This window comes from Argiope bruennichi, chromosome 10, assembly GCF_947563725.1.
Source record: "Argiope bruennichi chromosome 10, qqArgBrue1.1, whole genome shotgun sequence".
NCBI classification, from domain to species: Eukaryota; Metazoa; Arthropoda; class Arachnida; order Araneae; family Araneidae; genus Argiope; species Argiope bruennichi.
Window position 1 is genome coordinate 5,846,455 of NC_079160.1, and position 27,282 is coordinate 5,873,736.

Consider the following 27,282-nt stretch of genomic DNA (forward strand, 5'->3'; position numbering starts at 1 on the left):
GACGTCATCCGCCAGAGAATAAATACCTGCCGACGCCTGTCCTTCGCAGACCCGCTCTTTCCAGCTCACGATGCGAGAAATAGTACACATTCAGGCCGGCCAGTGCGGCAATCAGATCGGCGCAAAGGTGAGTCCCTTCTGCTAATGCGGCATTCATCCGCGATTAAGACGGGCAATTTTTAAATAGTTTGCGGAGCAAATTTCAGATGAAGGGTGTGGCCTGGGGGGGGCGCGTTTCATTCCGAATAGAATGCCGCACCTGGCAGTGAATATTGTGCAATATAAAATTCGATGAAGGCATTGAGGAATGATATTTTAAAATTGTTTTATTGTCATTTTTTCATAATTAGTTAGTCATTCAATGCACGAGAGAAAAATAACATTTTTTTAGATTTAATTACAAATTCCTAAAATTTTTAAAATTCATATTTTTTTTTCATGGCCTCGAGCTATCTTTCTTTAAATAAAAATGAAATATGTGACGGGTTTTTTTCCCGTCTTTTATAGCATACATTTATTTATTAAAAACGAAGATGTAAACATGGCTCCACATTTAAAAGGAAGCGTTTTAATCGTTTATTCTTTAATGCAGAATAATTTTGAGATTTTCGTAGGCGCGTCATTCTTTTAAATAACAATGCTCTTGACGATTTTTTTTAAAAGAATCTTCTGTCTACTCCATTGGAACATAATTAACAAAAGTGGACGATTTTTTTTAAAAAAAATTCATCACTATTTTTTACTTTCTCGTATAAAAGATACAGAGTACTTTCTCTGTACCTTTTGTAATCATTAAAAAAAAAAAAGTCGAATTCAAGATTTTGACGAATGTTCACGCTTTAGACTTCCATGAGTTCGAAAAACGCATTTTTGGAACTATGTCGGTTCAATCGTGTGTATCTGTTTGCGCCAAAGATAACTCAAAAATGCTTTGAGCTAAACAGATGAAATTTGGTATATGCCTTTTACACCAAATGTGTAGATTTCTATCAAATTTTTAGTAAAATCTGTTCTGAGGAAGTCTGTCTTTCCGGCTGTTTGAATATAAGTTAACGCGATAAATACAAAACGAAAAGAACTAACTGGATAAAATTCAACATACCGATTTAACATCTTTAGTATAGATAAGTGTCAATTTTGAACGAAATCCAACTAGGGGTCGACTGTCAGTCTGTCTGTCATTTCAGTAGCATGTAAACGCGGTAACTCAAAAACGCACTGACTTAAATGTTTTAAATTCGGTAGGTGATTTTGTGATTGCAATTCTAGTTCTATGCCAGATTTTGATTTCAATGGGTTGGAAAAAGACACGGCTAAAAGGCGAATTCAAATTTACTTTCTTTTAGAGAGTATCGGAGACCCCTCCGGTTGATTTTAAATGTGGAACAAGTGCGTTGCTGCTGCTTCGCCTGCAAAGAAAGAACGATGAAGCGACTCTACTGGTTTCTCAGACTGAGGGAATTCTGTTGCGAGAATTGAAATATCTGATCATTTCTTTGGTCGTTATCAACACAGGAAAAATCCCCTTTTCTCTTTTAGTTTAGAAGAATATGTTTTTACCCTAAAGAGACCAGTCTAATTAATTTTTTATATTGTTTCGTGTAAAATGTTAATTATGAAAATTAAGATACTTTATTTTAAAAGGATCAAACTAGATACTGAAGGGGTCAAGACGGAATAGATAATTAAAGGTCTGACATATGATTATTCTCCCTTTATAAGGAAGATTTCTCCAAAAGTTTTTTTTAATCAAATTTATTTTTAAATTTCAAGTATTTTTTTACTATGGGTCAATAAAATAAGAATAGTCTTTTCACGTCGGGATAAATAATTCGAAACAACTGCTTCCGGAATATGCGCTTCATTGAGGTCTCCTGGATTCGGATTCGCAAGAGAAGTTTACAGAACCTTTTATTATGGGCCTTGCAGACTATGGACGTTCGTTCAAGGACTTGAATAAATATCGGAGAAGTGGCCTTTTCACCTGCGGATTTCCTCGCTTTCCATCGGGATAAATTTGTATCGGGATCGGATTTTGTATAAAATCAGAATCAGATGAACTTGAGCTCGTCGCATGAAGGGAGAAAGAAGTTCATGCGATTGATAAATTGAAATTATTCTTGATGCAGAAACTGTCATCTAAAATGGAATAATCTTATAATTTTTAATAAATTCATTGAACTCCACCTATGATAAATGAGCCATTTAGTTGCGACACATTTTTCTCAATGCTTTGAAATAGAGAAATCTGTACCTTCAAACAATGTATTAACAATGATATAAACCGTTGAGGCGTGGTCCCCCTTAAAAATCCCTCGCAAAATCTCTCTAATAACCCAGAGAAAGCCTTACATGTCATTAGCGTACAATAGTTATGAAACATTAACCTTTGGCGTGAATTTGGTCTTTTGGCATCAATGTCTTTTTCTCAATCTATCGTGTGATCTTTGGTGAATGTTCTGGGGATTCATCTCTAACATGTGGTTTGTAGTGTCTAAAATTCGAATTTATGTTTTAGATGCGTTTTCCCCAACCGATTGAAACTAGAATTTGGCGCCGAACTACAATTGTAGTCACAAAATCGCATATCAAATTTGACATGAATCATTGCGTTTTAGAAGTTACCGTGTTTGCATGTTTTTGAAAGTACAGGCGGACAGACGGTCAACTCCTTGGCCCATTTTGATACTCTGTGGATTTTGAATTTGTGTATCAAATTTTATCTATCGAAATCTCTTCTTGTACTTGCTAATAGATATTCGGCCAGCGGAACAGACATATTTCCTCTGAACGGATTGTGTTCAAAATTTCATAAAAATCTATAAATTTGGTGTACAGGCTGTATACTACATTTCATTCGTTTAGCTCGAGGTAGTTTTGAGTTATCTTTGTCACAGAAAGTCATAACGCCAAAAATGTTCTCAAATTCTGAGAGGTCTAAAACTGGGAGATTTGGCAAAATCTCGAGTTCGAATTTTTTGACAATTTTGATTATGACTCTATATTTCGTATATGAGAAAGAAGAAAAAAAATGTTCTTTTTCATTAAATTATAAATAATAAATTGATTCTTTGTAGCCACTTTATCAAAATTTTTTGTTTGTTTTTCTTTAATTTTTTTATTAACTTGAAATTTATTAATTGATTAATACTGCAATTGTTTATCCCTGCTGTACGTTTCACTATTTTGATGAAATGTGTCGTCGGATCACTTGTGCTATATTTCTATTTACTTATTTCCTTTTGTGTTACTAGTAAGCCCTTCGCCGAACTTCTTATTTAGAGTTACAAGACTAACTCTTATAATTAATTGTTAAACTAAACTGTTACAAGATTCTGAAAAATGGGCAAATTTGTTTCCTTTATTCCTGAGCAACCCCCCCCCCCCCTACCCCCATGCACAGAATAAAATGAAAAGAAAAATATTAGTGAATATCAGAGTTGTTTGTATTAAAAATAAATGTAACATTATGATAACAAATCTCAGTATTGAAAATTATGGTTGTATAATTAATTATTTGGATTGCGAATAACGCTAAATTGATTAAGTTTCTTTCTTTCTTTTTCTTAGTATAAGTAAATACTATTTAGTCTTCTCCGACAGAAAGGATGTCGAGATAAGGTTCATATACTGACATCCTGAATTTTCTCTTCCTTTAAAGCATAACACTTACCTAAACGATAAAAAGAAAAAAAAATAAATACTGAAATTAAAACTAGGAAAATAAAAAAATATTTTTTTCCTGTATATTGATAATTCTGTATGTACGTGATACTGTTTAGAAGAGAATAAAAACTGTGCATTTTCCATTCATGTGTTAAGAATCAAAAGATTTTATTAATTTATTCATTCTTTGGAACCACCACTTTATATTTGTGCCCGTACCACAATGCAGATTAAATAGTTGGAGCAGTACCTGGAACCATTTCGTTATGGCGGAAAATGTTTACAAATCACGTAAGCAATATGTCATGGTTAAAGCGAAATGTCACGATAGCTGCGATCTCTTCTAGAATATTATTATTTTGAGACTGGAGGAATGCAAGGGTTGAATGCTTCGCTTCGCTCGGGGAGTCGTTCACCTGAAAATGTCATCGTGTTTGCTCGTTCATTCCCAGCAGCGCACTGCGAAATAAAGAGGGGGGGGGGGAGGATCGAATTTTTGAAAGAGAATTAACATCGGAACCGACGCATTGTTAGTTCTTTTGGCTTAATTCAATAAAAGACAATTTTTACAATTACCAAAAATTAAAATATTTTTGAAAATGAAATTGATTTATGTAAAGAAATTCATACAAATTATTAAATAAAATTAATTTGTCTGAATTATTAAATTAAATTCATACAAATTATTAACTTTTGATTTATGTAGAGAAATTCATTCAAAATATTAAATAAAATTAACTAATTCAATTTGATTTATGTATAATTACTTAAATTCATAATGCTTTGAGTTAAGAAACTGAAACATCTAGATTTTTATGCTGCTGAAAAATTTAGCAAAGCCAACCAGCCTACTTTTCAGCGTCAAATATTGGCACATTACTATATTAAATTTGAATAATTAATTATTGATTTTAAGGTCTCATTATGTGGCCAATATTATCTTTTGAATTTATTAAGAAAGAAAAGTTCTAATCAGAAGAGGTAAAATAGCGTGCCAGGGTAATTTTAAAAATTGAAGAATTTTATGGTAAATAACTTTTTTTGTGCTTAAAAAGGGCCAAATAGATTTCAAGTTTTATTTACTTATTTATTTTTTATTTTGATAACTTTTTAAAAATTTTATATCTATTTTCCATTTTTGTTATATTCCTTCCTTTAAAAAAATGAATAATTTGACTGATGTATATATAATTGTATCATCTAATTGCTGTCCCAAAAGATTCTTTCTCACCGTGCTATGAATGGCCTTATTTGGCTCTGCTTGTCAAACATGCAGGCTTATCTATTAGCCGTCTATGTCATCGGTTTCAGTCGTACCAGAGATCTGCTACACCCCAAGCCGGGACTTCACTCCAAAAAAAGTTTCTTTTGTCCATTTGGTAGGATTGGAAAGACGTCATTTTCTACGAGCTCCTTCCTCAAGGTGAAACAATAAATTCTACGAAATACTGTCATCAACTGAATCAATTAAAAGCTGCCATAGCAAAAAAAAAAAAAAAAAGATCAGAGTTAATGAACCGACGAGGCATTATTTTTCATTATGACAACCGGGACCACATATTGCATTAGTCATAAGAGAGAAGCTTTTACAGTTTGCTTGGGATGTTTTACCGCATCCTGCATGCATACTCTCCAGATCTCGTTCCATCTGATTATGACTTCTTTCTGTCCTTAAAAAATTGTTTTCTCGATAAGCGCTTTAAATCCATTAGGGAAATAAAAGCGCACCTCGAGGATTATTTCTTGTCCAAAACACAACTATATTGGAAAGAAGGTATAATGAGTCTTTTTGGTAATAGAGCAAAAGGGTTCTTATATAACAAAATAAATAATATCTTAAACAGTAAATATTGTATATTCATTTCATATTAGAAAGAGGAAAGAAACTTATGGGACAGCCTGATATATTAGGAAGTAAGAAAGTTTTTTTAAAAATCAAATGATATGGGCTAATTTAAAAGCAAAAAATAGGAAATTAATTGAGATTTAAATTCGATTAGGGAGTGACATTACATATATATGAATTATGGTATGACGAAACCAGGGCTGTACACCATTTTACAGCACACTAATCAGAAATCCTTGAAAGAGTGGCAAGTCGAATGCAAAAAAGTGAATGCATGGAAAATTCAATAAATTTAAGTAATAAACAATAACATTAATAGGAAAAAATATTGTTAAGAAATTTTCTTTCTACTTTCTTCTAAAAATTTTCTACGGCTCTCTACAGGGAATAAAAAAAAAATAAAAATAAAAATTTCGGGTGGTTGTTTTTTTTTTTATCATCATTTCTTAAACAGATCACAGCACAAAAATTTCTTGACATTGCACAAACGTCAAATTTTTAAATTTTGTGATGTTACTTATGTAAACGTTCTAAAATTCTTATTTAGAAAATTTAGACTTAATTTTTCTTTCCCTTTTGCTATTATTTGTATATGCAATTACAATGACAAAAAAAACTCGAATTTTGGCTAAAGATAAGTATGCAGTTCTGCAACCGAAACTCTGTGACGAATTTGTGTTTTTCCTCTACTGTTTTATTTTCAATCCAAAGGAATTAAAAACTTTTAAAGGAAAGAGTGATATGAATTGAAATAAAATTTTGGCATTCATACTTATTTATTTCCGCTAAGAGAATGATAAAGGAGAATACGAGCTCTGCATTATAGCTGTAAAGCTGCACTCTTACATATGACGTGACCATTGATAAGGCTCGAAAATGTCTGCATGAATTTAGGAATATTCATTACGCTGACATGCGATATCTCACTGCGATATGTTTCTAATCACGCCTATTGACGAGATTTCTCATTTTCTGTACGTTGGCCGTGTTGTGGAATCAGATAAAAAATTATTTTACCTTACTGGTCATAGTTCGGTATGGATGATCCATTTCTTATTCATCACCTCGGGATTTTCAGTACAATTCAAAACTTTGATGCGATGTTGACAGTGTGAATTACTTATGCGCTTCCATTGTGATTCGAACTTAATTGTGCGTTTTGCTTTCAGTTCTGGGAGGTGATCTCGGATGAGCACGGCATCGATCCCACCGGCACCTACAATGGAGACTCTGACCTCCAGTTGGAACGAATCAACGTCTACTACAATGAAGCCACAGGTACTCATTGGAAAATTTTCCTAGCTACTTATTAAGGCACGCACAGCACATGCTGGTGGTCGCGAACCTCTCGCAAGTAGCGACTATGGAGAGGTCTTCCGGTTCGCTGCGAGCGGTGCATGCTAATTGCTTTCGAACCAAATTCTGACGGTTTTTTGGTAAATGCAAATTAATTAACAGTTCAAATATGGATGTTTTTGCATGTAATTCATCGAACCCTCTTCAAAATGCCAACGAATCTGCTAGGTTAGAGTTGTAAATCAAAGCTTATTTTATTTTAAACATATTAATTTTCCTTATCATTTTTAATTATATAAGTATTATTTTATTAATGTGAATACTATACAATTTTACACGAATTCCGTTTTTGGTTATTACCAAAAATTTTACTTAGAAAACAATTCATTTATAACTATAATTTAATTTAATTCAGCATACAACTAATCGTCTTTAAGTACCCATTAGTTCGTCCGGGGTATTGCTTTTTCCGGCAGTTAGATTAGGAATGCATAAACATTTAAAATTTCACTGTTGTTGTTTGATAAGAGTGAAAAACGTGAATTTAATGGAAATTAGCATGAAAAGAGATTACTTTATTCTAAAGCTCAGTTCAGCTTTGTTAAAACTTTCTGCCCTTAGAAATTGGATTACTACGCGTTAAAGCCTATTTGGTGAGATACAAAGCAATACGGTATTTATTTGCTGTTTTTATTTCGCTATCATCAATTGCTTTTTCATATTGCTTTTTACCATAAATATATTTACCATATTTATCATCATTTCTTTTTACCATAAATATATTTACCATATTTACCATCATTTCTTTTTACCATAAATATATTTACCATATTTACCATCATTTCTTTTTACCATAAATATATTTACCATATTTACCATCATTTCTTTTTACCATACATCAATTGCTTTATAAAATAATATATATCAATTGCTTTTTACCCTGCCTGAGCAATCTTTCATGCGATTTTACCGCTAGTGTATATTCCTGTATTTATTTTAGCTTGTTCTACACATTGAAAACATATTATAGCTTTTTGCCATTTATGCTGTAGTAACTCTACCCATCTGGTTTGAAAATAAAGGAGTATAATATAAGAAATTTATTTCCATTAAATGTCAAATATCTTATACAAAGAGTAGTTTTGTTGGTTTAAAATCATTTACGCTTATTTATTTAAAATACTATTGACAGTTTTCTTGTATGTAATTCTTTCTGATGCTTTATATATAGCATATTCAAATATGCTATAAAACATTAAAATGCTGTCTCTTTCTAAATTTGTTGCTGAAAATGAAATGGATCTTCTTGAATAGGAAAATTACTGAATAGATTCAACTTCAGTGGACTTTGGGCGAATTCGATTCATGGCAAATCTTTTCTGAAGACGTGACCTCAAAATGCAGCAAATGTTGTTACACGTTATATGAGTTGCGCGGATATGCTTGCCTCGCTCATTGAGTTCCTTTGCTTCAAACTTTAAAGAAGTAAGTTTCGAGGAAAATATATTTCAGAATTGTTACCGCGGATGAACGGACTATTTTCTCTGAAGTTAGGCGAATGATCAAAATTGATTTTTTTTCCAAGCGACATTCTTGCCACGTTCAAGTGTCTAAACGACTATAATTTGATTCCACCTTAATTGAGTCATAAAAATTTTTCATGCAGGCAACTCTCATATCGACGCAAAATTGGAAAATATTTGTCAGTTTCATTGTCCAATATTTTCCAAGTGTTGTCAAATTCATATTTTTTATTTTTTTAAAAATAATGTCAAGTTCATTGATTTCATGAAATATGAATTCTAATTTAGGAATGATATGTTATTCCCAGAAAAGATTCTGTCCGTAGAGCCAGCCACTCAAAAAGATTGTCACGAGCTTTTGCTTGCATTCTTGCAATTAATAGAATGCTTGTCCTTTGCAGGTGGTAAATATGTCCCCAGGGCCATTCTGTTGGACCTGGAGCCCGGCACCATGGATTCGGTGCGATCTGGCCCCTTCGGACAACTCTTCAGGCCGGACAACTTCATCTTTGGTAAGTTTCTCTTCTCTAATATTCGAATTGAAAGACGCCGATACTATTCGATCCTCTTCAGCTTAACATATTAACTCCCATGGAAAATCTTTTATTTTTTATTATAGACCTTTGATTTGTGAATAGTTTGGACCTATCCTCCTCTACTAATGATGCTGTGCATAAATAAACAGAGAATAAGTAATTAATCAAAAACAACACATAAAAAAAGTTAACAAATGAAGATGTCAACCAGATGAAAACAACTTTCGGATCATGTTTACGTAGGTTCCGAAAGCAGCATAAATTGGTTTTGGGAACTGTCACAATTCCGAAGGGAAGAATCGTAGGGAACAGAAAGGAACAAAAGTTGACACTCAGTTTCGAATTGTAGAAATACTGAAGTTATGAACACTAGTTGGGGTGCGTCACTTCATTTTACTTCTTGCTGAAGAACGCGTCTTCTCATGATCGCCGAGGGTTGGAAAATTTTCATTGAATGAAATTAACTATTCTAAAGGGGGGAAAAGGAGCAGTCGTCTTTCTTAAAACAAAAAATAGTTATAGGATTTCCAATATACATAAGAACAATGCATATATATTAATACTTTTTAAGTGGAAACAATATTCATTTAATCAAGAATATTTATCAATTATTCCTATGTTAGAAAAAGTTAGAAAATGAAGTCTCAATGAAAGGTAATTAAAAAGAAAGTCAATTAAAACAGTTAGGTAATTGGAAAATTTTAATATTGCTATAAACATTGTTGAATCTGTAAAAGAATACCTTGTGAACATCCTGCTAGGCAGTGTCTCACTTCTTTTTCCCCACAGGTCAGAGCGGTGCTGGCAACAACTGGGCCAAAGGTCATTACACAGAGGGAGCCGAGCTCGTGGATACTGTGCTGGATGTGGTGAGAAAGGAGGCGGAGAGCTGCGACTGTCTGCAGGGCTTCCAGCTGGCCCATTCGCTAGGCGGCGGCACCGGGTCAGGCATGGGCACTCTTCTCATCTCTAAGATCCGGGAGGAATACCCGGATAGGATCATGAATACGTTCAGCGTAATGCCATCGCCAAAGGTAGTTGCCCTTAAGGATAATTTTCCTTTGAGCTATTGTATGTTCTCCCCGGAACTAATCTATATATTCCTCAATCACTCTGAAGATAGTTTATCCTTTCGTATTATTTCAGGCGTGATTTATTGCGAATGAGGGAAGATAAAAGGGGTGTCTCAAAGGGATCCCTAATAGCTCTCTAATAGTTCCCTAATAGCTTTTTAAGAATGGAAAGCATTTCAGGGCTTCTCTGTATGAATCTCCGTTTTTGAATATTGGTTTTAAATCCAGCTATTCGTAATATAAAAGTACCGAAAAATCTCATGATTGCTTACAAACACTTGAAAGGGGAAATAAAAGTGGAGCATCGCAAAAATAACGCAAGACTACTTTCCGCTAAACCTTTGCTGACTTTCACAGCTTTTCCCAGGGCTACAGTGGTATAGTACATCTCTGCTTCGAGACGGGCAGGGCTTCATGTTTGAGTCGTGCTGAAAACCCGTAGTGTATGCGTCCTGGTTCATGTTAAATCTGATTTCATGGGCCAAATGTCCTCTCGTTGGTGCAGTACGGAGAGGGAAAGGGATACCAGCTCAGGTGTCATTCTCATTGTATGACCGAGGTCCAAAGTTACTAAGTGCGGATTTCCTGTGCGGAAGCATTTAAAGCAATTGGACACCAGGCAGTTATTGCATGCATGCATTTTACACACGGCTAACTGATTTCTTTCTCATTTATAATTTTGAATGTCGCGTTCTACCTTTTTGGGGGGTTGAAACGACAACATCCATTTTTAGTTCTTTTAGATGTTCAAATCATTCAGTTAAGTTCTCTTTATTTAAAAAAGAACAGTAAAATTTAAAGAAACGTTATGTAAACATTATGTTAAGGATAGGTCTTCTCAGTATTTGCAGGTACTAATTTGTTTTGAATTAGTCCTGCTGCAATTTATGATATAACAAAAGGGAAACAATTCGTATGTCGCGCATCCCCCACAGAAAACAGACACTTTTCCTCAGAAAGAAAGCCAAGAGAGGTTTCAAACAGAAGAGAACGTAGGATTGTACTTGACACGAGCACCGTATTTTTAAGATTATGAGCTAAAATCAAGTCATTTGTACCTGTTATAATTCGATATCAAAATGACAAATTTTCAAGATCTCAATCATTTTTGGACATAATAATTTATTCAAGAAAAATTTGATCAAATAAATTGCAGCCCATGTTCTGATTTCGGTGTTTAAAATGTTTATGTTTCATTTCGATACCTAAAATTTACCATTAATCCCTCGAAATACCCGATTCAATGAGAAGAAGAGGAAACTGCAGCCGTATGTGCATTAAGGAGACCTGAAATGTCAAAATAACTAATGTTTAAAATTAGTTATTGTACAGGCATTGAAAGTACAAATTTAGAACATGGTCACAGTCTGGAAAACTCAAGGAGTCTCTCAGATTATCTGCAAGCAATCTCTGTTACATCAGAACAAAAATTTGGACAGCGTTCCAGAGAGAAAAGTCCACCGTCATTTGTCATATAACATTCCCTGAAATGTCAAAATAACTAATGTTTAAAATTAGTTATTGTACAGGCATTGAAAGTACAAATTTAGAACATGGTCACAGTCTGGAAAACTCAAGGAGTCTCTCAGATTATCTGCAAGCAATCTCTGTTACATCAGAACAAAAATTTGGACAGCGTTCCAGAGAGAAAAGTCCACCGTCATTTGTCATATAACATTCCCTGAAATGTCAAAATAACTAATGTTTAAAATTAGTTATTGTACAGGCATTGAAAGTACAAATTTAGAACATGGTCACAGTCTGGAAAACTCAAGGAGTCTCTCAGATTATCTGCAAGCAATCTCTGTTACATCAGAACAAAAATTTGGACAGCGTTCCAGAGAGAAAAGTCCACCGTCATTTGTCATATAACATTCCCTGAAATGTCAAAATAACTAATGTTTAAAATTAGTTATTGTACAGGCATTGAAAGTACAAATTTAGAACATGGTCACAGTCTGGAAAACTCAAGGAGTCTCTCAGATTATCTGCAAGCAATCTCTGTTACATCAGAACAAAAATTTGGACAGCGTTCCAGAGAGAAAAGTCCACCGTCATTTGTCATATAACATTCCCTGAAATGTCAAAATAACTAATGTTTAAAATTAGTTATTGTACAGGCATTGAAAGTACAAATTTAGAACATGGTCACAGTCTGGAAAACTCAAGGAGTCTCTCAGATTATCTGCAAGCAATCTCTGTTACATCAGAACAAAAATTTGGACAGCGTTCCAGAGAGAAAAGTCCACCGTCATTTGTCATATAACATTCCCTGAAATGTCAAAATAACTAATGTTTAAAATTAGTTATTGTACAGGCATTGAAAGTACAAATTTAGAACATGGTCACAGTCTGGAAAACTCAAGGAGTCTCTCAGATTATCTGCAAGCAATCTCTGTTACATCAGAACAAAAATTTGGACAGCGTTCCAGAGAGAAAAGTCCACCGTCATTTGTCATATAACATTCCCTGAAATGTCAAAATAACTAATGTTTAAAATTAGTTATTGTACAGGCATTGAAAGTACAAATTTAGAACATGGTCACAGTCTGGAAAACTCAAGGAGTCTCTCAGATTATCTGCAAGCAATCTCTGTTACATCAGAACAAAAATTTGGACAGCGTTCCAGAGAGAAAAGTCCACCGTCATTTGTCATATAACATTCCCTGAAATGTCAAAATAACTAATGTTTAAAATTAGTTATTGTACAGGCATTGAAAGTACAAATTTAGAACATGGTCACAGTCTGGAAAACTCAAGGAGTCTCTCAGATTATCTGCAAGCAATCTCTGTTACATCAGAACAAAAATTTGGACAGCGTTCCAGAGAGAAAAGTCCACCGTCATTTGTCATATAACATTCCCTGAAATGTCAAAATAACTAATGTTTAAAATTAGTTATTGTACAGGCATTGAAAGTACAAATTTAGAACATGGTCACAGTCTGGAAAACTCAAGGAGTCTCTCAGATTATCTGCAAGCAATCTCTTTTACATCAGAACAAAAATTTGGACAGCGTTCCAGAGAGAAAAGTCCACCGTCATTTGTCATATAGCATTCCCTGAAATGTCAAAATAACTAATGTTTAAAATTAGTTATTGTACAGGCATTGAAAGTACAAATTTAGAACATGGTCACAGTCTGGAAAACTCAAGGAGTCTCTCAGATTATCTGCAAGCAATCTCTGTTACATCAGAACAAAAATTTGGACAGCGTTCCAGAGAGAAAAGTCCACCGTCATTTGTCATATAAAATTCCCTGAAATGTCAAAATAACTAATGTTTAAAATTAGTTATTGTACAGGCATTGAAAGTACAAATTTAGAACATGGTCACAGTCTGGAAAACTCAAGGAGTCTCTCAGATTATCTGCAAGCAACCTCTGTTACATCAGAACAAAAATTTGGACAGCGTTCCAGAGAGAAAAGTCCACCGTCATTTGTCATATAACATTCCCTGAAATGTCAAAATAACTAATGTTTAAAATTAGTTATTGTACAGGCATTGAAAGTACAAATTTAGAACATTGTCACAGTCTGGAAAACTCAAGGAGTCTCTCAGATTATCTGCAAGCAATCTCTGTTACATCAGAACAAAAATTTGGACAGCGTTCCAGAGAGAAAAGTCCACCGTCATTTGTCATATAACATTCCCTGAAATATCAAAATAACTAATGTTTAAAATTAGTTATTGTACAGGCATTGAAAGTACAAATTTAGAACATGGTCACAGTCTGGAAAACTCAAGGAGTCTCTCAGATTATCTGCAAGCAATCTCTGTTACATCAGAACAAAAATTTGGACAGCGTTCCAGAGAGAAAAGTCCACCGTCATTTGTCATATAACATTCCCTGAAATGTCAAAATAACTAATGTTTAAAATTAGTTATTGTACAGGCATTGAAAGTACAAATTTAGAACATGGTCACAGTCTGGAAAACTCAAGGAGTCTCTCAGATTATCTGCAAGCAATCTCTGTTACATCAGAACAAAAATTTGGACAGCGTTCCAGAGAGAAAAGTCCACCGTCATTTGTCATATAACATTCCCTGAAATGTCAAAATAACTAATGTTTAAAATTAGTTATTGTACAGGCATTGAAAGTACAAATTTAGAACATGGTCACAGTCTGGAAAACTCAAGGAGTCTCTCAGATTATCTGCAAGCAATCTCTGTTACATCAGAACAAAAATTTGGACAGCGTTCCAGAGAGAAAAGTCCACCGTCATTTGTCATATAACATTCCCTGAAATGTCAAAATAACTAATGTTTAAAATTAGTTATTGTACAGGCATTGAAAGTACAAATTTAGAACATGGTCACAGTCTGGAAAACTCAAGGAGTCTCTCAGATTATCTGCAAGCAATCTCTGTTACATCAGAACAAAAATTTGGACAGCGTTCCAGAGAGAAAAGTCCACCGTCATTTGTCATATAACATTCCCTGAAATGTCAAAATAACTAATGTTTAAAATTAGTTATTGTACAGGCATTGAAAGTACAAATTTAGAACATGGTCACAGTCTGGAAAACTCAAGGAGTCTCTCAGATTATCTGCAAGCAATCTCTGTTACATCAGAACAAAAATTTGGACAGCGTTCCAGAGAGAAAAGTCCACCGTCATTTGTCATATAACATTCCCTGAAATGTCAAAATAACTAATGTTTAAAATTAGTTATTGTACAGGCATTGAAAGTACAAATTTAGAACATGGTCACAGTCTGGAAAACTCAAGGAGTCTCTCAGATTATCTGCAAGCAATCTCTGTTACATCAGAACAAAAATTTGGACAGCGTTCCAGAGAGAAAAGTCCACCGTCATTTGTCATATAACATTCCCTGAAATGTCAAAATAACTAATGTTTAAAATTAGTTATTGTACAGGCATTGAAAGTACAAATTTAGAACATGGTCACAGTCTGGAAAACTCAAGGAGTCTCTCAGATTATCTGCAAGCAATCTCTGTTACATCAGAACAAAAATTTGGACAGCGTTCCAGAGAGAAAAGTCCACCGTCATTTGTCATATAACATTCCCTGAAATGTCAAAATAACTAATGTTTAAAATTAGTTATTGTACAGGCATTGAAAGTACAAATTTAGAACATGGTCACAGTCTGGAAAACTCAAGGAGTCTCTCAGATTATCTGCAAGCAATCTCTGTTACATCAGAACAAAAATTTGGACAGCGTTCCAGAGAGAAAAGTCCACCGTCATTTGTCATATAACATTCCCTGAAATGTCAAAATAACTAATGTTTAAAATTAGTTATTGTACAGGCATTGAAAGTACAAATTTAGAACATGGTCACAGTCTGGAAAACTCAAGGAGTCTCTCAGATTATCTGCAAGCAATCTCTGTTACATCAGAACAAAAATTTGGACAGCGTTCCAGAGAGAAAAGTCCACCGTCATTTGTCATATAACATTCCCTGAAATGTCAAAATAACTAATGTTTAAAATTAGTTATTGTACAGGCATTGAAAGTACAAATTTAGAACATGGTCACAGTCTGGAAAACTCAAGGAGTCTCTCAGATTATCTGCAAGCAATCTCTGTTACATCAGAACAAAAATTTGGACAGCGTTCCAGAGAGAAAAGTCCACCGTCATTTGTCATATAACATTCCCTGAAATGTCAAAATAACTAATGTTTAAAATTAGTTATTGTACAGGCATTGAAAGTACAAATTTAGAACATGGTCACAGTCTGGAAAACTCAAGGAGTCTCTCAGATTATCTGCAAGCAATCTCTGTTACATCAGAACAAAAATTTGGACAGCGTTCCAGAGAGAAAAGTCCACCGTCATTTGTCATATAACATTCCCTGAAATGTCAAAATAACTAATGTTTAAAATTAGTTATTGTACAGGCATTGAAAGTACAAATTTAGAACATGGTCACAGTCTGGAAAACTCAAGGAGTCTCTCAGATTATCTGCAAGCAATCTCTGTTACATCAGAACAAAAATTTGGACAGCGTTCCAGAGAGAAAAGTCCACCGTCATTTGTCATATAGCATTCCCTGAAATGTCAAAATAACTAATGTTTAAAATTAGTTATTGTACAGGCATTGAAAGTACAAATTTAGAACATGGTCACAGTCTGGAAAACTCAAGGAGTCTCTCAGATTATCTGCAAGCAATCTCTGTTACATCAGAACAAAAATTTGGACAGCGTTCCAGAGAGAAAAGTCCACCGTCATTTGTCATATAACATTCCCTGAAATGTCAAAATAACTAATGTTTAAAATTAGTTATTGTACAGGCATTGAAAGTACAAATTTAGAACATGGTCACAGTCTGGAAAACTCAAGGAGTCTCTCAGATTATCTGCAAGCAATCTCTGTTACATCAGAACAAAAATTTGGACAGCGTTCCAGAGAGAAAAGTCCACCGTCATTTGTCATATAACATTCCCTGAAATGTCAAAATAACTAATGTTTAAAATTAGTTATTGTACAGGCATTGAAAGTACAAATTTAGAACATGGTCACAGTCTGGAAAACTCAAGGAGTCTCTCAGATTATCTGCAAGCAATCTCTGTTACATCAGAACAAAAATTTGGACAGCGTTCCAGAGAGAAAAGTCCACCGTCATTTGTCATATAACATTCCCTGAAATGTCAAAATAACTAATGTTTAAAATTAGTTATTGTACAGGCATTGAAAGTACAAATTTAGAACATGGTCACAGTCTGGAAAACTCAAGGAGTCTCTCAGATTATCTGCAAGCAATCTCTGTTACATCAGAACAAAAATTTGGACAGCGTTCCAGAGAGAAAAGTCCACCGTCATTTGTCATATAACATTCCCTGAAATGTCAAAATAACTAATGTTTAAAATTAGTTATTGTACAGGCATTGAAAGTACAAATTTAGAACATGGTCACAGTCTGGAAAACTCAAGGAGTCTCTCAGATTATCTGCAAGCAATCTCTGTTACATCAGAACAAAAATTTGGACAGCGTTCCAGAGAGAAAAGTCCACCGTCATTTGTCATATAACATTCCCTGAAATGTCAAAATAACTAATGTTTAAAATTAGTTATTGTACAGGCATTGAAAGTACAAATTTAGAACATGGTCACAGTCTGGAAAACTCAAGGAGTCTCTCAGATTATCTGCAAGCAATCTCTGTTACATCAGAACAAAAATTTGGACAGCGTTCCAGAGAGAAAAGTCCACCGTCATTTGTCATATAACATTCCCTGAAATGTCAAAATAACTAATGTTTAAAATTAGTTATTGTACAGGCATTGAAAGTACAAATTTAGAACATGGTCACAGTCTGGAAAACTCAAGGAGTCTCTCAGATTATCTGCAAGCAATCTCTGTTACATCAGAACAAAAATTTGGACAGCGTTCCAGAGAGAAACGTCCACCGTCATTTGTCATATAGCATTCCCTGAAATGTCAAAATAACTAATGTTTAAAATTAGTTATTGTACAGGCATTGAAAGTACAAATTTAGAACATGGTCACAGTCTGGAAAACTCAAGGAGTCTCTCAGATTATCTGCAAGCAATCTCTTTTACATCAGAACAAAAATTTGGACAGCGTTCCAGAGAGAAAAGTCCACCGTCATTTGTCATATAGCATTCCCTGAAATGTCAAAATAACTAATGTTTAAAATTAGTTATTGTACAGGCATTGAAAGTACAAATTTAGAACATGGTCACAGTCTGGAAAACTCAAGGAGTCTCTCAGATTATCTGCAAGCAATCTCTGTTACATCAGAACAAAAATTTGGACAGCGTTCCAGAGAGAAAAGTCCACCGTCATTTGTCATATAACATTCCCTGAAATGTCAAAATAACTAATGTTTAAAATTAGTTATTGTACAGGCATTGAAAGTACAAATTTAGAACATGGTCACAGTCTGGAAAACTCAAGGAGTCTCTCAGATTATCTGCAAGCAATCTCTGTTACATCAGAACAAAAATTTGGACAGCGTTCCAGAGAGAAAAGTCCACCGTCATTTGTCATATAACATTCCCTGAAATGTCAAAATAACTAATGTTTAAAATTAGTTATTGTACAGGCATTGAAAGTACAAATTTAGAACATGGTCACAGTCTGGAAAACTCAAGGAGTCTCTCAGATTATCTGCAAGCAATCTCTGTTACATCAGAACAAAAATTTGGACAGCGTTCCAGAGAGAAAAGTCCACCGTCATTTGTCATATAACATTCCCTGAAATGTCAAAATAACTAATGTTTAAAATTAGTTATTGTACAGGCATTGAAAGTACAAATTTAGAACATGGTCACAGTCTGGAAAACTCAAGGAGTCTCTCAGATTATCTGCAAGCAATCTCTGTTACATCAGAACAAAAATTTGGACAGCGTTCCAGAGAGAAAAGTCCACCGTCATTTGTCATATAACATTCCCTGAAATGTCAAAATAACTAATGTTTAAAATTAGTTATTGTACAGGCATTGAAAGTACAAATTTAGAACATGGTCACAGTCTGGAAAACTCAAGGAGTCTCTCAGATTATCTGCAAGCAATCTCTGTTACATCAGAACAAAAATTTGGACAGCGTTCCAGAGAGAAAAGTCCACCGTCATTTGTCATATAACATTCCCTGAAATGTCAAAATAACTAATGTTTAAAATTAGTTATTGTACAGGCATTGAAAGTACAAATTTAGAACATGGTCACAGTCTGGAAAACTCAAGGAGTCTCTCAGATTATCTGCAAGCAATCTCTGTTACATCAGAACAAAAATTTGGACAGCGTTCCAGAGAGAAAAGTCCACCGTCATTTGTCATATAACATTCCCTGAAATGTCAAAATAACTAATGTTTAAAATTAGTTATTGTACAGGCATTGAAAGTACAAATTTAGAACATGGTCACAGTCTGGAAAACTCAAGGAGTCTCTCAGATTATCTGCAAGCAATCTCTGTTACATCAGAACAAAAATTTGGACAGCGTTCCAGAGAGAAAAGTCCACCGTCATTTGTCATATAACATTCCCTGAAATGTCAAAATAACTAATGTTTAAAATTAGTTATTGTACAGGCATTGAAAGTACAAATTTAGAACATGGTCACAGTCTGGAAAACTCAAGGAGTCTCTCAGATTATCTGCAAGCAATCTCTGTTACATCAGAACAAAAATTTGGACAGCGTTCCAGAGAGAAAAGTCCACCGTCATTTGTCATATAACATTCCCTGAAATGTCAAAATAACTAATGTTTAAAATTAGTTATTGTACAGGCATTGAAAGTACAAATTTAGAACATGGTCACAGTCTGGAAAACTCAAGGAGTCTCTCAGATTATCTGCAAGCAATCTCTGTTACATCAGAACAAAAATTTGGACAGCGTTCCAGAGAGAAAAGTCCACCGTCATTTGTCATATAACATTCCCTGAAATGTCAAAATAACTAATGTTTAAAATTAGTTATTGTACAGGCATTGAAAGTACAAATTTAGAACATGGTCACAGTCTGGAAAACTCAAGGAGTCTCTCAGATTATCTGCAAGCAATCTCTGTTACATCAGAACAAAAATTTGGACAGCGTTCCAGAGAGAAAAGTCCACCGTCATTTGTCATATAACATTCCCTGAAATGTCAAAATAACTAATGTTTAAAATTAGTTATTGTACAGGCATTGAAAGTACAAATTTAGAACATGGTCACAGTCTGGAAAACTCAAGGAGTCTCTCAGATTATCTGCAAGCAATCTCTGTTACATCAGAACAAAAATTTGGACAGCGTTCCAGAGAGAAAAGTCCACCGTCATTTGTCATATAACATTCCCTGAAATGTCAAAATAACTAATGTTTAAAATTAGTTATTGTACAGGCATTGAAAGTACAAATTTAGAACATGGTCACAGTCTGGAAAACTCAAGGAGTCTCTCAGATTATCTGCAAGCAATCTCTGTTACATCAGAACAAAAATTTGGACAGCGTTCCAGAGAGAAAAGTCCACCGTCATTTGTCATATAACATTCCCTGAAATGTCAAAATAACTAATGTTTAAAATTAGTTATTGTACAGGCATTGAAAGTACAAATTTAGAACATGGTCACAGTCTGGAAAACTCAAGGAGTCTCTCAGATTATCTGCAAGCAATCTCTGTTACATCAGAACAAAAATTTGGACAGCGTTCCAGAGAGAAAAGTCCACCGTCATTTGTCATATAACATTCCCTGAAATGTCAAAATAACTAATGTTTAAAATTAGTTATTGTACAGGCATTGAAAGTACAAATTTAGAACATGGTCACAGTCTGGAAAACTCAAGGAGTCTCTCAGATTATCTGCAAGCAATCTCTGTTACATCAGAACAAAAATTTGGACAGCGTTCCAGAGAGAAAAGTCCACCGTCATTTGTCATATAACATTCCCTGAAATGTCAAAATAACTAATGTTTAAAATTAGTTATTGTACAGGCATTGAAAGTACAAATTTAGAACATGGTCACAGTCTGGAAAACTCAAGGAGTCTCTCAGATTATCTGCAAGCAATCTCTGTTACATCAGAACAAAAATTTGGACAGCGTTCCAGAGAGAAAAGTCCACCGTCATTTGTCATATAACATTGCCTTGTTCGGAGTTCACCCAAGAAAAAAATGTAGAAGGCATATCGATACATTCCTTTTCGTCTCAACATCTCCTTATTTCTTCTACACCTGAAAAAAAAAAAAGAAAGAAATCTGATCATTTAATTGCTGCAATCAGTTAAGGAAAAGAGAAGTAGAATATTTGAAATGAACAAAGAAAGTTGTTGAAACTTAAATCTGGTCATGAAACGACAGACGAAAAAAGTAAATGCATGATCATATCATTCTACTTTTGAAATAATTATTTTCTGCTTCGGATCAAGAAGATGAGTTTATCTGTATTATTATTATTACTAGACATTTTTATTGTTCTCGAATCTTGTAAAAAAATTTCTTTTATTGCCTAACCAACTTTTATTTAATTTGGCTTATTTCATGTTTAAAGATAAAATCCAGTGGTCGATTTTTCACTCAATTTCTTATGATCTGCAGGTTTAAATTTTATACAGTTTGTATTTTCACAGTGGAAATATATTTTATTATTTTTATCCTTTTATTAATTAAATTAAATTAATTGTTTTTATTCCTTATCACCTTTGATAAAGAGTTGGGAAAATTAATCATAGGATTGCATAGTGCTGGCTGCCTTTGGCAATCAGCTAGTTCGCTCAGATTTTGTCTTTTAAGTTGATTAAACGTTAAATATGGAATGCATTTTTTTAAAAGTTGACCTTGTTATTTGATATAATCGAAAATTATGAATTTAATTGAATAGATTTGCTACAAATTACTGTAGGTGTAAATTAATTACTATAGGTGCAAAATAAATACGAAATAAAGAATCAGAAGGGAAAATCCAGATTTAATGTCTAAAGAAAAGAATATTTTTACATCATAATTTGAACATTGGCAAAAGCATGCGATTGAATGTTTTGATAGATGGAATTTCATCATAACAGTAAAAGAATTGTTACAGTCTGTATATTGAAATGAAAATATTTTTAAAAGATAATTTTTTGAATTTCAAGGCAATGAAAGCCCATTTTTGTGAGATAATAGTTTTGTAAGATATAATCATCAATTTCATAACTAAGTCATAGCTATTATTTATCTAGAGACAGTCAAACTTATATTAAACTATTTGTTTGATGCCTATTTCTTGATTTCTGTTACGTCTTCTTTCCTCTGACTGAATGAAGATTTTTGGTGACACATCTAGCCTTCACCAGAGCATTTTTAAAATTTAGCTGTTCCGTAATTAGCGAAATGTTGAATTAAGTGCAGTTATAAAAATGCTCTATGACGCAGTCTGAAATGTTTGTATAGTGTTTTGTTTACATTTAACTGCTATCATTCGACAGAAAGAGCGATTTCTGGGCCATGTGCGTTAGCGTTATATATATAGGTTTATAGCAATGAATTATAGATTGAAGACTAAATGGTTAAAAATAAATAATCTTAATGCACTACTAAGGTATTTTCAAATGATATTTCTATTACGTTTATTCGTGATCAAAAACGTTCTATCCCTCTCTGCTACAGGTATCGGACACCGTCGTAGAGCCCTACAATGCCACCCTTTCCGTCCATCAGTTGGTGGAGAACACAGATGAAACCTATTGCATTGACAACGAAGCGTTGTACGACATTTGCTTCCGTACGCTGAAGCTCACCACCCCCACCTACGGCGATCTCAACCACCTGGTTTCCGTCACCATGTCTGGAGTCACCACATGCCTCAGATTTCCAGGACAGTTGAACGCCGATCTCAGAAAACTCGCTGTGAACATGGTGCCCTTTCCCCGCTTGCATTTCTTCATGCCAGGATTCGCACCACTTACCTCTAGGGGAAGCCAACAATATAGGTGAGAAAACAAAAATGTAATATTTCTCAAAAAGTTTATATTTAGATGGACTAACATATTTTTCTTACTATATGATGTGTTTTTTAGAAAGCAAACTCTTTCAATCTTTTCGAGGTACCCAAATCGATGTATTCCTACTTTCCTACTTTCCATAAACTGCCATGCAGTCCTCCTCTGAGTAGAATGAAAATATAAATGCATTTTTAAATTTTTGAAAATTATTACTTCTAACTCTTTTACCGATGACAAATTTGTTCCAAGATAGCTTCGTAAAGACACTTAATAAGAAATAAAGATCAGTTACATTTACAGTAAACATACAGATTTTCTTACTACTATTTCTCTCTCTCTCTCTCTCTCTCTCTCTCTATAAGAACTAATTCAGAAATATGTGTTAAACAGTTTAGAAAACCAGCAAACACTCATTCTTTTAAGCTGTCTTGTTGTTCCAGATAAAGGAAAAATTATCTTGAATTTGCGATGAAAACGCTTTGTATTTTCTCCACAAACTTGCTTTATACAACTGCAGCCATCTGAATTGTTTATGTTTGCTTATAATTTTTAAACCACATTAATTGAATAGAAATTGATGTCGTACAAAATTTGTGATTTTTTTGGGTTAAATTTATTTTAATTAATCGATTTGGCCAGATATTAAAAAAAAAATACACACCATTCGCAAAAAAATTAATTTAAATACTATTCAATATATCTATTGTTAATTTACTACTTGAATGAAATATTTCTTCAGCCTGAATGCGATTCCACATATTTTCTTTCTCCAGAGCCCTCACTGTGCCAGAGCTCACTCAACAGATGTTCGACGCTAAAAACATGATGGCTGCCTGCGATCCAAGGCACGGGCGCTACCTGACGGTGGCCACAATTTTCAGAGGCCGCATGTCCATGAAGGAGGTGGACGAGCAAATGTTAAACGTGCAGAACAAGAACAGCAGCTACTTCGTCGAGTGGATCCCGAACAACGTGAAGACAGCCGTGTGCGATATCCCACCTCGAGGCCTCAAGATGTCCGCTACCTTCATCGGAAACAGCACCGCTATCCAGGAACTCTTTAAGAGAATATCCGAGCAATTCACAGGTGAGTATCTCAGGGCATCACCACTGAGGCAGAACGGTTTACGATTACTTATACTCATGCCGGGTTTACACTCGGCCAGTAGGCAGCACATGCGCATAAAGGGTCTGATTTATGTTTGCCACAATTTATAAGATAAATTCAGACATGGCTATAAATTGCCGTTTAGACGTCGACGAATTTTCTTTTTCACTGCATATCGTAGAAAAATAATAGATATTTAAACAAAGAAACATGGTAAAATAAAGAAAAGGTCAACATACAGAAATTTGGAAAAATATAGAAAAGAAATGACACACACACGCACACATACACATATACACACATACGCACACACACACGCACGCACACGCACACACACACACACAAAACCTCGCATCAGAAAGAACAGAGCAAAAAATACCAGAATTAATCTATGATAAGTGATCAATTTTTTCACTCCAAACCCCCCCCCCGCCAAATTTTACAAACACATGCGCAATAATAATAAAAATGCAACAGGAGGCATGTTGTTGTCCCGTCGGGACAATTACTTGCCATCGACCGCCCAGGATTTTTCAGCCTTTCTACGCATGAGCTGCCCACTGACCGCCTTATAACTGGCTGAGTGTAAACCCGGCATCAGTTTGAATAAAATTCATAGACGAATATACAAATTAACACAAAATACTCTGAAATCGTCCACAGTGAATGCGTTGATACCGAAGCTTCAGCTACGAGAATGGCAAATTTTCTCTCGTGCCGAATCTTCTCGATTCGCGCCGGGGATCTTCTGCTTCGTGCAATATTAATATATTAAACTCTCGGTAATTACTCGGTAATTCTCGTTAGTTACATGTTAAAGGGTTACACTCCACTGCTCGATCCGCTCACCAATCTTCACAAATCACGCTGTGATTCTTTTCAGATCCCAGCTCGCATTAATCTGAAAACAATTAAAAGCTGTAAATTTTTTTATCTTGTTAATGTCAACTAAATAATATTTGTATCAGAAATTAAAGAGATAATTTATTAAATATGTGAACAAACATTTCCGACATTAATAATTAAGAAGAAATAGTAGAAATCAGGTGTTCAGTTATTGAATGCATAGGCAAATGGTTTAAAATTTTTAATAAGATAATACGGTATGCTTATGCGCTGCCCGACTTTTTGATGAAAGACAAATATTTTTCGATGTAAATGTAGTTTTAAATCTTTTAAAGAAATGTCCCTCTTGTGAATAGTCATCATTTAAATGTGTCAAGCTGTCTTTGCTTCCCTGTGTTTTTATGATGATTACCATTCTGCTTCTTGTATGTAATTGAAAATTAATAAATGTAGAGTAAATTTCTAGAAAAACTGAAAGAGAATTCATGATGTGAGTAATCATATCTATCGCTGTTTTAGTTATATTTATAATTATTTTTCTGTTTAAAAATCAAATTATAAATCAAGTATAAAGTGAACGAAGTTTTGTATTAAAAAAAAGAGTAAAATTTTAATTAAAGTTATCTGTAAGCTGTTAATTTAATTTTAAAAAAACCAAAAGGAAAAAGAAACAAGTTGCATCTATACCCTGACCTCTTGCATGCGAAGCGTTCACAATTACACCGTTGGTTGGGAATAGGTGATTTTGTTTCTGGTATATAAGCTATGCTGAAAATTTAAAGGCTGTTTTCTTGAAATCGGCAGGCTATTGTGCTTTAATATTTGAATGAATGATTTTCGTAAAGATATACTTCAATTATACTATATCTCATCCCGAACTCAATTTTCAAATACGTGCCCTCCCCTTGTAAGTCTTTTTCATTGGACTGTAATTTCCTGATGCTACAGTAGCAACGGGAATCAAAAACTGCCGTTATTTGCTGCCATGACCAAATTGCGAAAATATAAAACAATTTAAAAAGCTAATATTTGAAATATTATAAGTAGTTTTCAGCAATTTTTGCACTCTGAGCAATCCCTGTTTAATTCAAATTATTAAAATTCTTAATAAATAATTAGCAGAACATTTTCAGTCATTTGGCTGATGCCATAAATGGCTTGTCTCGGGGGAAAGGGTGACAATCGATTAAATAACTTGTGCAGTCCAAAAGATCCTACTTCTAACACCCAGTCTTCACACCGAGCTTATGGATTACGCCACACGTTGCGAGTTGCTGAAATAGGCTTTGGGTAAAACGACGCATATTTTCATTTGCATTAACCCCCTGACGCTCAAATTTACTTAACTTTCTACTTAGAGGACATGTCATCTTTAGGACATTTTTATTAATTTCTATAATAATATAAAAATATTTTAGATATTAAAGCATTTTAAGGGAATTTTGCATTTTACATTGCTTAATACTCTCACTTAATTGTAGGTTTAAAATTAAAAATTCGATAACTCGATGCGCGATTCTGTCTCATCGTTGTTGCTAAGGGGTTCAGGATTTTTAATACTTCTGTAAAGATTGGAGAGATTAACGCGATGGTCAGATTGATAGATTTATGTATGTATGCATCCAGTTTTTAATGTTTCCACCAAAGGCGAAAAGTTTCATGATTGCGTATGTGTGGTAATTTCTGTTCATTTACATTAAGTACTCGAGTACGCTTTAAAGAATTTGAAATTTTTCATAGCCATGTTCCGACGCAAGGCCTTCTTGCACTGGTACACCGGCGAAGGTATGGATGAGATGGAATTCACAGAGGCCGAATCCAACATGAATGACCTGGTCTCCGAGTATCAGCAGTATCAAGAGGCAACCGCCGACGACGAGGGAGACTTCGAAGACGAAGAACAGCCCGTTGGTGACACAGCCTAGAGAGTCAGAAACCTTCACTTTAGAGCCTCTAAATTCCCTCCCTCCCATTCCGAATTTTTAATACATGTATAATTTGTGACGACACGCATTCCAGTTTACTGTTTTACATGGACCGTTTGAAACGCATTTTCCTGCAGATAAACAGGAGTTTATCAAGGCGGACCGCAGTGCTAAATGCAGAATTTTGATTTGCTTCAAATTGTTTTCCTCTAGCGGATTCTCGTGCAAACGAAGATTTCTGATTGGTCAGGAAACGAGCGAAGAATACTTTATTATTATTATTGTTTAAAGATATTTTTTTTTAGAAAATATGTATAAATTCGTATTGGGAGTTGTCTTTTATTTAAAATTTCTTTAATCTAATGTGCAATCAATAGTTCTACAGATTTTTTTTCCGCTCAGCGTTATTCTGTGATTTTTATTTCTAAATAAATTTCAGTTTACAACTATTTGTTTCTTTGTTATTATTTATAAACATTGTTTTGGTCACGTTCTACACATCACATGATCAATTCGTGCTAAACGGGGTATCGTTATGGAAGAGGGTGTGGCGCCGTTCCAAGTTTTAATCCGCATTCTAACGACCTGTGAGTCTGCAGACACACACACCACCGTTGCACTTCCTGCAGACAGGGCACACTTCCCCCTCTTGCTCCTCTTTTGTGGCTTTCCAGTTTTTTTTTTTTTTTTTTTTTTTTTTTTTTTTTTTTTTTTATGTCTGTCCAGTTTTGTCGGTAAACTGGTAAGAGGGGAAAGTGTGTAATGTCACTCACAGGTCACTGAAACTTGGCTTTAGCAATGCGGGGGAAATAATTTCATTTGTTGCAAAATAACCAGAGGAGGAAACGATCTCATAGATTGCTTTTTCAGACAATATATGTGCTCTTTTGTGACAATTTTTATTTATTTTTTCTCACCGTATGTAAAACAAATTTTTGGACTCCTCTTACAGATGTACTAAATTGCAGAAACTATCTTTATTGTTGTTGCAATAAGAAATAACAAGTGCAATAAAAAAAAGAAAAAAAAAAAGGGAGACAGATCATCCCTGGCCACATCTTCAGCTTTATCGGTATAAAGAA

At 34.3% G+C, this 27,282-nt stretch overlaps 1 protein-coding gene across 1 annotated transcript; it reads left to right on the forward strand.

The window, feature by feature from the left end:
- LOC129988180 (tubulin beta chain) lies at window positions 1-26,649 on the forward strand. Its single transcript, XM_056096336.1, has 7 exons — window positions 1-127; window positions 6,682-6,790; window positions 8,733-8,843; window positions 9,657-9,901; window positions 21,987-22,309; window positions 23,095-23,408; window positions 26,016-26,649. Exons 1-7 carry the CDS (start codon window positions 71-73, stop codon window positions 26,198-26,200), a joined length of 1,344 nt encoding a protein of 447 aa, XP_055952311.1. The 5' UTR covers window positions 1-70; the 3' UTR covers window positions 26,201-26,649.
- Window positions 26,650-27,282: the final 633 nt, after the last annotated feature.

What these genes read in the sequence shown, in the direction of transcription:
- LOC129988180 (XM_056096336.1), top strand. Translation starts at nt 71, where the DNA reads ATGCGAGAAATAGTACACATTCAGGCCGGCCAGTGCGGCAATCAGATC. An exon ending in CTACTACAATGAAGCCACAG is followed by an intron (nt 6,791 to 8,732) that starts GTACTCATTGGA and finishes TGTCCTTTGCAG; the next exon opens with GTGGTAAATATGTCCCCAGG. An exon ending in GCCGGACAACTTCATCTTTG is followed by an intron (nt 8,844 to 9,656) that starts GTAAGTTTCTCT and finishes TTTTCCCCACAG; the next exon opens with GTCAGAGCGGTGCTGGCAAC.